This window comes from Babylonia areolata, chromosome 18 (genome assembly GCF_041734735.1).
Source record: "Babylonia areolata isolate BAREFJ2019XMU chromosome 18, ASM4173473v1, whole genome shotgun sequence".
Lineage (NCBI taxonomy): Eukaryota > Metazoa > Mollusca > Gastropoda > Neogastropoda > Buccinidae > Babylonia > Babylonia areolata.
This window is the reverse complement of record NC_134893.1, coordinates 16566795-16579294: the sequence shown is the minus strand read 5'-3', so window position 1 is coordinate 16579294 and position 12500 is coordinate 16566795. Positions and strand designations below refer to the sequence as shown.

The following is a 12500-nucleotide window of genomic DNA, read 5'->3' as shown; positions in this document are numbered from 1 at the left end:
CACCACCAGCTCAGTGGCACGCACTGGTGTTACCCCAGTCGACGATCACTACAGCTACAACTCGGTGCCGCGGCAGAAGGCGTCCGTCCCCCCACAGGAGGAGCGCTCCCAACTGGATGAGCTGCTCAGTGACTTGCTCAGCGATCAGGTGGTCGTCACCAGCCCCAGGAGTCCGCACAGTCCGTCCAGCCCACAGCAAAACATGATGAAAAGTGCCAAGACGGTGACCACCACCACCCACACCTACCACACCTTCTCCAACACAGACAGTCATGGGGGAGGCAGGAGCCCCGCCGACAAGGTGCTGATCCAGAGAGCGGAGGTGACCTACAAGGTGCCGGGGGTGGGTGAGGAGAGGCAGCACTACACCATCGCCGGAGAGCCTCCAGACCTGGAGAAGCCTCGGGGGTCGGAGGAGGGGGCCTTTGCCTACACCTCCACCACCTCCAGCCAGGTGGATCAGTCACGCCGATTTCAGTCGCTGGAGCGTGACATGAACCGACGCGAGCACGTCACCAACGTTCGGCAGAGCCCGCCAGCACACACCCAAACATTGCCGTACCGAGCCGACTATGAAAACCGCTACAACGTGTCAGAGAGCCAGCACTACAACACCCTGGACAGTGAGCAAGCCAACTGGCTGCACCAGCAGCAACAGAAGCTGCGGCAGAAGAGGGACGGGCGTGACGCCAGCGGCAGGACGGAGCAGGAGAAGCAGCTGGTGAGCGAGCTGAAATTTGCCCAGCACCGCTACCACACACAGAAGGACAGCAGCGAGGCAGACGAGAGGGCGATGATGGACTCGTACCGCCAGCCCCCTCTGCAGAATGGCCCCCTGTCGGCGTCCACCCTGCCGGCCAACTATGCCCCACCCCCACGCGGCTTTGGCGGGGACTCTGGCCACTTCAGCACCTACTCCCAGTCCCAGCAGCAGTACATGGAGAGTCACTACGGAGACCGGTCCAGCAACAAGCCCCCCCCATCCCCCACCCTGCAGCGCTCGGTGCCCCCCGTCTCCATGCCTGTGCAGCCCCCCGCCCGCTCCAGCAGCAAGGACTACATGAGGTCAAGGTCGCACAGCAGCAGCAGCACCAACCTGTGGCAGACGTCGCCACCGGCCAGCCGGCCCCTGGAGCGGCAGTACTCAGAGACCCTGCTGGACCGGGACCACATGGGCCAGGTGGCCGCACCCCCCCGCCGTGCCGCCTCCTCCACCCCGCCCCTCTCCCCGCCCGGAGCACGCTCCCCCATCCTGCCCACGGGGCCCACGGCCACCACCACCTACACCACCTACCGCACCATCCACAAGGAGGTGCGGGATGACCCAGTCATGCAGCCTCAGCTGCAGCAAGCGATGGCCGCACCCCCCGTCCAGGCCCCTCTCCCTCCACCCCCACAGCCACAGCCGCCACCACCCCAGCAGACCCAGCACAACTACATCACCGAGGTCTTCGTGCATCGTGTGGGAGGTGGGTAGATTTATATTTGTTATGGTGCATAGTTATTTCAAAAAAACATACTTGCTGACTTCATATGCCTGTTGGAGATCTTTTTTTTTTTAATATGTGCAGTGGTGGTGTTACATTGTTGATTCAACATTTGTATAGAAAGAATTTGGCTATCATTAAAATATGTGAAAAGCATCCATCATTTTTTCTTTTGTTATCAACGACAGCTTTCTATTGCATTACTCTTTGTCACAACTTTTTTTTTTTTTTTTTTTTTTAATTCTGGCTGCTCTCCTGAAGGAGAGCAGATTGCTACAATGCACCACCCATATTTCCCCCCTTTTTTCTGCAGGTGTATTTGGTTTCCTATCACAGTTGATTTTTTTGCAGAATGTTGCCAGGGACAACCCTTTTTTTTGCCATGGGTTCATTTATGTGTGCAAAGTGGAATGCTACACACAGCAACTCAGTTTATCATCTCATCCGAATGATTAGCATCCAGGCCACCACTGAAGGTTGAGGAGGTAGAGGAGAAGGAAAACTGGAAAGTGTGGGATTGGATGCTAAGATTCTCCTGCATCCTAGGCAGATAACATTATTGCTAGGCCACCACTTCACTAGAACACTACTCCACTGTAGGCCATTAGGACTCTACTCCACTATAGGCCACTACTCCACAAGGCCACTACACTATAGGACACAACTCCATTAGGGCACTGCTCCACTATAGGCCACTAGGACTCTACTCCACTGTAGGCCAACACTCTACTAGGACACTACTCCACTGCAGACCACCACTCCAGTAGGCCATCACTCCACAAGACCAGCACTCCACTGTGGGCTGCTAATCCACTAGGCCACCAGGACACTACTCCACTATATGCCACTACTCCATTATAGGCCACCACTCCACTGTAGGCCACCATTCCACAAGGCCACCACTCCACTAGGCCACTACACTCCACTTTAGGCCACCACTCCACTAGGCCACCACACTCCACTTTAGGCCACCACTCTACAAGGCCACCACACTCCACTTTAGGCCACCACTCCACTAGGCCACCACACTCCACTTTAGGCCACCACCCCACTAGGCCACCACACTCCACTTTCAGGCCACCACTCCACTAGGCCACCACTCCACTTTAGGCCACCACACTCCACTTAGGCCACCACTCCACTAGGCCACCACTCCACTTAGGCCACCACACTCCACTTTAGGCCACCACTCCACTAGGCCACCACACTCCACTTTAGGCCACCACACTCCACTTTAGGCCACCACTCTACAAGGCCACCACTCCACTTTAGGCCACCACTCCACTAGGCCACCACACTCTACTTTAGGCCACCACTCCACTAGACCACCACACTCCACTTTAGGCCACCACTCCACTAGGCCACCACACTCCATTTTAGGCCACCACACTCCACTTTAGGCCACCACTCCACTAGGCCACCACACTCCACATTAGGCCACCACTCTACAAGGCCACCACTCCACTTTAGGCCACCACTCCACTAGGCCACCACACTCCACATTAGGCCACCACTCTACAAGGCCACCACTCCACTTTAGGCCACCACTCCACTAGGCCACCACACTCCACTTTAGGCCACCACTCCACTAGGCCACCACACTCCACTTTAGGCCACCACTCCACTACAGGCCACCACACTCCACAACAGGCCACCACTCCACTTTAGGCCACCACTTCACTTTAGGCCACCACTCCACTTTAGGCCACCACTTCACTTTAGGCCACCACTCCACTACAGGCCACTACACTCCACTTTAGGCCACCACTCCACTTTAGGCCACCACTCCACTACAGGCCACCACACTCCACTTTAGGCCACCACTCCACTTTAGGCCACCACTCCACTAGGCCACCACTCCACTAGGCCACTACACTCCACTTTAGGCCACCACTCCACTAGGCCACCACACTCCACTTTAGGCCACCACTCCACTAGGCCACCACACTCCACTTTCAGCCACCACTCCACTACAGGCCACCACACTCCACTTTAGGCCACCACTCCACTAGGCCACTACACTCCACTTTAGGCCACCACTCTACAAGGCCACCACACTCCACTTTAGGCCACCACTCCACTAGGCCACCACACTCACCACACTCCACTTTAGGCCACCACTCCACTAGGCCACCACACTCCACTTTAGGCCACCACTCCACTAGGCCACCACACTCCACTTTAGGCCACCACTCCACTACAGGCCACCACACTCCACTTCAGGCCACCACTCCACTACAGGCCACCACACTCCACTTTAGGCCACCACTCCACTTTAGGCCACCACTCCACTAGGCCACCACACTCCACTTTAGGCCACCGCTCTACAAGGCCACCACTCCACTAGGCCATCACACTCCACTTTAGGCCACCACTCCACTACAGGCCACCACACTCCACTTTAGGCCACTCCACTAGGCCACACTCCACAACAGGCCACCACTCCACTAAAGACCAGCACTCCACTATAGGGCCACACTCCACTTACCACTAAAGGACACCCACTCCACTTTGGTTATGCTGCTGCAGGTGAGAAGCAGCAAGGCCGCGACAAGACGGACAGCAGCGATGACACCCGGCTGGACGAGCTGACCAAGTCACTGCAGGCCGCCACGGAGTCCCTGCTGGAGGACCGCCTGTCCTCCACTACCTCCACCACACAGCAGCAGCAGCAGCAGCAGCAGCAGTCCTTCCAGCAGTCCTCGTCCTGGCAGGAGCACTACCAGTCTGTGAGTAGCATCAACAGCCAGCAGTCAGAGCGTCGGGCTGCAGCGGCCCCCTTCTCCACCAGCAGCATGCCTCCTCCCCCTCCTGCTAGTGATCCCGCTCGCAGCGCCAGTGTCTCCTCCCTCTCTGCTGCCTGGGACAGCGCCCCTATCTATGTATGTTGTTGCTGCTGTAGAGGTCTGTCGCTCAGAGGCTTAACTGTGCCCCCTCAACTCAAACTGCAAACGTTGTTTCGGCAAACACTAATGTGTGCACTGGATATGAAGAAAAAGTACTTTTATAAAGTGCAAAAACAAAAAAACGAAAAATTGTTTATGTATATGTCGCACAGTGCATAGCTGACATTTGTCTTGCTGGAAAGAGTAGCTTTAAAGCGAGTTCAAACCAAGATGTGTTTTCCTTCTTCAATTCAAATTCACCTTTTATTTAGGTTTTGCAATTTTTTTTTTTTTTTTAATCAAATCAAAGGGTATTTGAAAAATTAAAGGGAAGTTTGCATGGGCACTGTTAAGCTTGCTGACTTTCTTTTTTTTTCTTGCTTTTTCTTCTGTTTACAAAGAGGATGGTGTATATGTATGAAGCATCTTAAATAGGAATTTTTTTAAGGATACTGAAACACATCAATATCCAAATATATCTGTTATTGTTGTTTTGGTGTGTTTTTTTTTTGGGGGGGGTTAAGAACTACTTATAAAACATGGGATTGTTTAGCTTTAAGTTCACAACTGAAATGCAACCAAAGGAACATTGGGGGGACATGTAAAATTATGTATTGAGATTTCTTTTCTTTTCTTTTTTTTTATGCACATTGCATACATCAAACAGCATCTTGAAAAGATGAATGCCAGAACAACTATTTGCAGATGAATCCAGGTGTTTGAAAATAAACATTGGGAAAATACAAGATGTTCAGGGGAAGCAATTCTTGATATACATCTGTTATCCATCCATTAAACATCCTCTTTGTTAACAGAATGCTTGGTGCGTTTGGGGGTGAATGTATGTATGCATTTATACATGTAAGCATGTATGTATGTAGGAATACTGACGTAAGTATGATTCATGTATTTGTGTAAATTAGTTGTTGGAAGTCTTTCTCTGCTGAAATAGCACCTTGCCATTTACGTGTTTTATGCTTGTTTGTGACTGTTTAAAAATACAGTATTCAAACAACCCCCTCCCCCCCCCCATCCCCCCTCCCCCCCCCCCCACCCACCCACCCCAAAAAAAATCATTATTTATTTAAGATATTATACTGTTTGATTTATTATGTTGTTGATTTTTAAAAGCTTTCTTTATTGGTCACTTTTTTTTTAAATGGACAAACATGGAAGATACAAGACAAGGCAACACTAGGAATACTTCAAGTATGCACTGTCACCAAATTTATTTTGTTATTAGGCAGATGATTTCTGTCTGTGTCTGTGAGTGAGGTGTGTGTGTGTGTGTGTGTGTGTGTGTGTGTGTGAAACAGGGTTAAATGAAAGAGATAAAGTATTTGGTCTTGTTTATTGAATGAATCCCTCCCACTGCCTCCTTTCCCCCATCCCCTACCCTCTACAGCTGTTCATGACTTGTGTCTGGTGTGTTTTTAGCTTTAGATTGAGGTTTTCTCAGCTTGATGTTTGCCCACTGGCCTGCATGGAACAGACTGAATCAAGAGTCCTTCATACATAGGTGCTTGTGGGAATATCAGAAACTGTAATTTCAAACAGTGACATTTTCGAACTAAGCAGTTTCATGAGCTGTTGCCTCCCAACAGAAAAGAGATCTTGCATAGATTTAGTTTGGTGTTTTGTCAAAATGAACGTATATTTATTTTCATATTTTGCCAAAGATGAACATAGTTTTTTTGTAGGTATTTTGCCAAAGAAAAACACAGATTTGTATTTTGCTTAAGATGAACACCGATTTATTTCCTATTTTGCCTCAAGTAAACATAGATATATTTAATACTTTGCCAAAGATGAACAGAATTTTTATTCTTTTTTTTTCTCTCTTTTTTTTTTTTTTTTTTTTTTTCTTTTTGCCAAAGATGAACACAGATATATATATTTATTGAAGATGAACACATATTGACTTCATATTTTGCTAAAGATGAAAACCGATTTATTTCATATTTTGCCAGGGACAAACATAGTTTTATTTCCATAATTTGCCAAAGTTGAACTAAGACTTTTTTTCTATACTTTGCTAAAGATGAACTCAGATTTATTTCATATTTTACCAAAGATGAAGATAGCTTTCTGTACATTGCCAAAGATGAACATAGACTTTTTTTTCTATAATTTGTCAAAAATGAACACTGAAAAATATTTTTGCCAAAGATGAACACAGATTCATTTCTATGTTGTCAAAGATAGACATAGATTTACTTCATACTTTGCCATGTCCATACGTTTTTTCCCCTCAAGTGTTGGTGACCTGCATGTCAGATGTTTTCCTGTTGTACCTTTTCTGGTGTCTCGGGGGTTGGTGTTTCTGAACAGTATACCCTGAAGATTCGTCTTGTGAAGTAGTGATAGTCGCCCTCTGGAAATGGAAATTGCTTGTGGTAATTGGGAATGGCATGCATGTTAGATGAGCTTTTACCCTGCTGTACTGTTAGCCCTTCATTCTCATAGTGTATCTCCCTCTCTTTATCTCCTTGTCTCTGTCTCTGTCTCTCTGTCTCAGTGTGTGTGTGGGGTTTTTTTTTTTGTTTGTTTGTTTGTTTTGTGTGTGTGTGTGTGTGTGTGTGTGTGTGTGTGTGTGTGTGTGTGTAACTGTAAAAGAGCGAGAGCAAAAGAGAGATGGCAAGACAGAGAGAGAGAGAGAGAGAGAGAAACACACACACACACACACACACACACACACACACACACACAATTCATGTACACACGCACACATATGACACTTTAAATGGAAAGATGTTAAATTGAATGCTACTATTACTACTACTAGTAACTTCTACTACCACTTCTACTACTATTACTATGACTACTGCTATTACTACTACTACTGCTACTACACACACACACACACGCACACGCACACACACATGCGCGCGCGCACACACACACACACACACACACACACAACACACACACACATGGGTGAGCATGTAACAGAGGTTAAAGATTGACAGTGGTCAAAACACAAACATGTTGAAATTTGTGGACACCATGCAGGTGTCCCATGGGTACCATGCAGTCCAATTCAGGCCTTGTCTATTAGAATTATGAAGACTATATATAGCTGTGATTTTTTTTTTCTTCTTCTTCTTCAATCACTAAGTTGGATAAAGTGGTGAACCGAGGCAGATGATACTTCATAAACTGCTACTGATGTAGTTGTTACTTACGGTGCTTAGGTCTCATAAATCATACAGGTGTGCAATAATGAATCATTAGCAGTCCGTGGTTTTATTTACAATCATGAAACTCCGGCAATCAGAAGCGTATGAATCATTTCTGTTTATAACAGTGAATCATAGGCTGTTTGAAACTCAGGCAGTCAGCAGTATACAAAATCATTCCTGTTTATAGCAATGAATCAGAGGCTGTTTGAAACTCAGGCAATCAGCAGTTCACAAATCATTTCTGCTTTCAGCAGTGAATCAGATGCTGCCCGTTTATCACAATAAATCAGAGGCTGTTTCAGCAATATACAAAATCATTCCTGTTCATAGCAGTCAATCAGAGGCTGTCAGTCAGCAGGTTTGTCCACAATAAAGGAGACACAGGCAGGCAGTGTACATACATGAACCCCCATGTGACGCTGTCTGTAGAGCCAGGTGCAGAAGACACAGACGCAGAAGGAGGGACCGCCCCCCAAGCCGGTCAGCGTGGTCGAGGAGGACCGCATCACCCTGCGCCCCATCGGACCCGGCATGCAGACCCTGGAGCCCGAGACCACCCACTCCACCTCCACCCTCAACCGTGCCGCCACCCCCAGCTTCCCCACCTCACCAGGTAGGCCAGGAGGTTTCTGTCTGTCTTAGGGTGGGTTCCTGGAACCTTTTTTCAGCTTGGTTCTTGAAACCTGATGTAGTTTGTTTGTTTGTTTGAACCTGTTCTGGTTCAGATTTACAGGCTGTGTTTTAGTTTTATTCTTGTAGCCATCCCATTGTGTGATTTTTTGGAACCTGTTTTGGTTTGGTGCTATGAAATTGTCAGGTTCCTGGAAGTGTATGAAGACTGATGTGCCTCATGGAATTTTTCTTCTTCTTTTTTTTTTTTTTTTTTTTTTTTTTTTTTTTTAAATCTTGGGACATGATACAATTTTGGGGTTTCCTGAGGTCTTTTGACAGGTTCAGCACCTGGAGTAAGTCTGATTTTAGGATCCTTGGCTCTTGAAACGTGTTCCTGATTTGGTTCCTGGAACCTGATGGAACAGGAAATATGGACTTTTATCATGTGTACATATTTGTTTTTTTGCCTCCCCCCACTTCCACCTCTGTGTGTGTGTGAGTGTGTGTGTCTCTTTCTCTCTTTGATCTCTGTCTCTGGCTGTCATTGTGCTTAAATATTTAATTTTGCAGGATTGTTGGGTAAAACCTTTCTCTTTTCTTTTTACTTCTCAAGACTGTTTCCTGTTGGTTCCTCTTTATCATTAATATGTCTCTTATTTCTTCGGTTCTTAACTATGTCCATTTTATTGTTGAACCTCTCATGGCGGACTATCTTTGGAATGCCAAACATTGACTCTCACAGCTTTTTTCATGCAAGCTTGAGCTTCAGAATGATGTTGCCATTGTTATCAGAATGTCACAATGTTACTTAAGACTTAGACAGCTGGATTAAGTTTTACCTATATAACGGTCAGATATAACCTTTGTTTTATTCTGTGGAGATAAGAGGAAAGTTGTTGTGATTCACCGTAACTTTGTGAAGATTGATATATTGCAAGTACTTCCCGAAAAGACAGGTTCAAGTACAGTTAGTGATCTCTCAGAGGGTGTGTCATTATGAAAAACTCCCCCATGCCCTCCTCCCCTGAGGCGGGATTTGCTGGATCAAAATACTCAGTCATTTTCTTTCCTTGTCTTCCTGTGCTCCTTTTGTGTTTCCCCATTTCTTTGTCCTGTTCATTCTGTATGTGTGTTCATTAACATGTACATCATTCTTCTTCCTTATCACCCATTCCTTGATCATGACCGTATTAAGTTAGTTAATGATTTTGTGTGTGTAGATAGAAGTATTGTTTGATCCACAAAGCTCCCATCCAACTCATTTTCATGCATGATTTTGGTAAAGATGACAATAGGCTAACTGTCAGCATGATAGATAAGGTGTTTTTATGTAGATTGTAGTGCTGTAGTTATTAACTAATCTGTTACATTTTGTTTTTAAAGATGATTTGGTTACAGGTGGTGGTGTAAGTGTGTGTGTGTGTGTGTGTGTGTGGAAGAGAGATATTATAAGATTATTCATGGATATACTTGTATTACAGGATTAAAAGCTTTAAATATTCAACATTCTAGAACAAAGAGATTGAAATATTTTAGTTAAGTTTAACAATGAAGCATATTTATTTGAAGGGGGGCAGGGGGATAAGTGAAACCTTTCACAAAAACCATGTGTCAAAAAGCTGAAACTGACGGAAAGAAAAGACAGTATATATTTTAAGTGTTCTTTGCACAATTTTTGTATTAAAGAAAAGAAAATCAGATTCACTTTTTCACACACCTTAAAATTGCGAACTTTTTTCACCATTCAGCTGATTCGTTTTATCACAGTTACAGATGTCTTTCATAGAAAGGAATTATAAGAGTCAGGCTTTATGATTTTTTGCTCATCTTTGTTAAATGAATCTGCCAGTGTAGTTTATAACTCTGTCACCTCCCCTCATCCCTAGATGTTTAACATACCTCATTATTGGTGTTGTTGTTGTTGATGATGATGATGGTAGATGTTGTGAGAGTGGTGTGTGTGTTGCGGTGTGAAGTAAGTACTGCATGACGTACACAACTGGCATGTTGTTCGCCCTCTGTGCCTTCACAGCGACGCCACCTTTCCCTGTTTCGCCACGGGTCGTGCATCACCGCAGTACAGGTAAACATCGCGCGGCTGAGACGCTTTGCCTCCCTTTGTGTCTGGATGCTTGCCCTTGTCTCTTTTGTTTCCTTTCTTTATCCCCCCCCCCTTTCCACTTTTATTTTTGTTTTTTTCAACATCTGTGTGTGTGTGTCTGTGTGTGTGTGTGTGTGTGTGTGTGTGTGTGTGTTGCTTCCATTTTGATAACTCGTTTCTAAGCCACATTTCTTTTCTTGACACTTTATTTTTTCTTTGGTTAGTTTTGTCTTTTTGTTGTTTTTAGACTAAAAAAAAAAAAAAAAAAAAAAGTCTTTTAATGTTTCTTATACTACATTGGGTTTTAGATCCAGGTAAACAAATGTTTTGTTCTCAAATGTGCATGCATGCAAGTCAAAAGGGTTGTTGGTGGTGGTGGGTGTGTGAAGGTGAAGATTTCTTTCAGAATTATTATCAATAACGAAGGTTGGTACAAATTCTTTGCATTTTGTGATGCACACAACATTTGACTAGCAAATATAATACAGTGTTTGAATAAGTTGCAGACATGTATCTTGAAAAAACTGATATGAATACAATATTCTAATAAATAAGGGAAAACCTTGATCTGTGGCTTATTGATAGTAGAATAATAATAGAGATGTGACTTTCATGATAGAAAATGGTTGATAGAAACTTTATAAAGTGATAATCTTTCGAAAGTGTCTTTATTTGATAAAATGAAATGCTTTTAAAAGACTTTCTTGGTATCCAATTTGTGAAAAAAAATATATACCCATGTTTTTACCATAATATAATATATTCTGAAGTCTATAAATGTCAGTTGTTTTTGAAATATCAGTTTGTATAAGATATCCTTTGATATGATGCACCCAAGTCTTTGAAATGGCTTTTTGTTCTGTTATAGTGTTTAATAGTTTGATATTAAATTTGATTTTTAAAGCTAGTTTTTATTATATATATATATATATATATATATATATATATTCTGTTTAAAGATTTATTTTTATAGGCTATAAACTTGTAGTGTAAGGTATATGGTATATTTGTGTGTGTATGACCTGCATGCATTATCTTGCATTTGTGCATTGTGAAAGAAAGGTATGTTTTGGAGCTGGCTTTGTGCATCATATTTTTGGTGATTGCTTCAGTTTATAATACAAGATGATGAAAGGTAGCAGATAGCACAATATCTTGATTAATATTTATCAGAATTTTCTTTAAATACTTTTCTTTCAAGTAGACCAGACTCATCTTGACTTTAAATCTGTATTTTATGGGATAAAGATGTGGTAAATGTGGTTATTTGGCTTTTTGGAAATCTTGAATTTGATAAAGTGTGTAATGTGCAGGGTGTGCATTGGTCTTGTTTGTTTTTTGGAATACATGATTATTTTTGTTCAGAGTCTGGCTGATTTTCATTATGAACAAGATGTAGTGGTGAATTGCATTTTGATATGACAGTTGCAGTGTAATGAATTAGTGTTATCAGTTAGAAATTTCTTAACACATGAAAGCCAGACTGTCTTGTAGAAACAAATTTTCATGGGAATGGTAGACTGTGACATACAGGAAAATCAACAGTTACGAAACGGACGATTGAAAAAAAGGAATTTAGATTATACTAAATAATGATAGGCATGATAATAATAAATGAAAATGATGTCTGTTGTAATGAGGATGGTGATAATAGTAATAATGATAATCATAATCATAATAATAATGATCATATTAAAAATATAGTTTTGATGATAATGATAATGATAATGGTATTCAGGATTGTTATAATTATGACAGTGATTGTATCAGAATTTTTGATTTCAGTAATAATGATAATAATGGCAAGAAAGAAAAAAAAAAAAGAACAGACAATGATGTAAAAAAAACAAAAACAAGAGGATCAGCCATACTTTGAAAACACGTTTAAACTAAACAGACTGCTTTCCCCTGGAATTTTTGGTTTGTGTTTCTTTTGTTTTGTTTCGGATCAGTTAACTTAATATAACTCGGTTTGGATGCTGGTTTGGTTTTGTTTGATTTCTGGTGCATGGCTTTTCCTTTTCTTTTTTTGTGGACTGTACTGTGTTTAACCCATGCCCTGTGGTGTTTGTTTTTCTTTTCTTTTCTTTTTTTTTTTTTTTTTTTTTTTTTTGGTTCTGCTTGCTTTTGTTTAGCGAGGTCTGCCTATCCTGTCTTTTCCTCCCAACCGCACATCCCCGAGGTGCGTATCCAACGCTATGAGTCCTCGGACACCCTGACCCCAGTCTTTGAG

At 43.5% G+C, this 12500-nt stretch overlaps 1 protein-coding gene across 14 annotated transcripts in view; it reads left to right on the top strand.

The window, feature by feature from the left end:
* LOC143292529 (tensin-3-like) overlaps positions 1-12500 on the top strand; it is a 433846-nt gene that overhangs the window by 403250 nt on the left and 18096 nt on the right. For 12 of the 14 annotated variants that reach the window (XM_076602904.1, XM_076602906.1, XM_076602903.1 and 9 more), the window contains 5 exons: positions 1-1469; positions 4017-4216; positions 7984-8167; positions 10199-10249; positions 12403-12500. The exon at positions 1-1469 is cut by the window's left edge and continues 106 nt beyond it; the exon at positions 12403-12500 is cut by the window's right edge and continues 124 nt beyond it. In XM_076602904.1, coding sequence (XP_076459019.1) covers positions 1-1469; positions 4017-4216; positions 7984-8167; positions 10199-10249; positions 12403-12500 — 2002 coding nt within the window. The remainder of the gene's footprint in view (positions 1470-4016; positions 4217-7983; positions 8168-10198; positions 10250-12402) is intronic. The other 2 variants (XM_076602897.1, XM_076602898.1) reach the window with 2 other exon arrangements.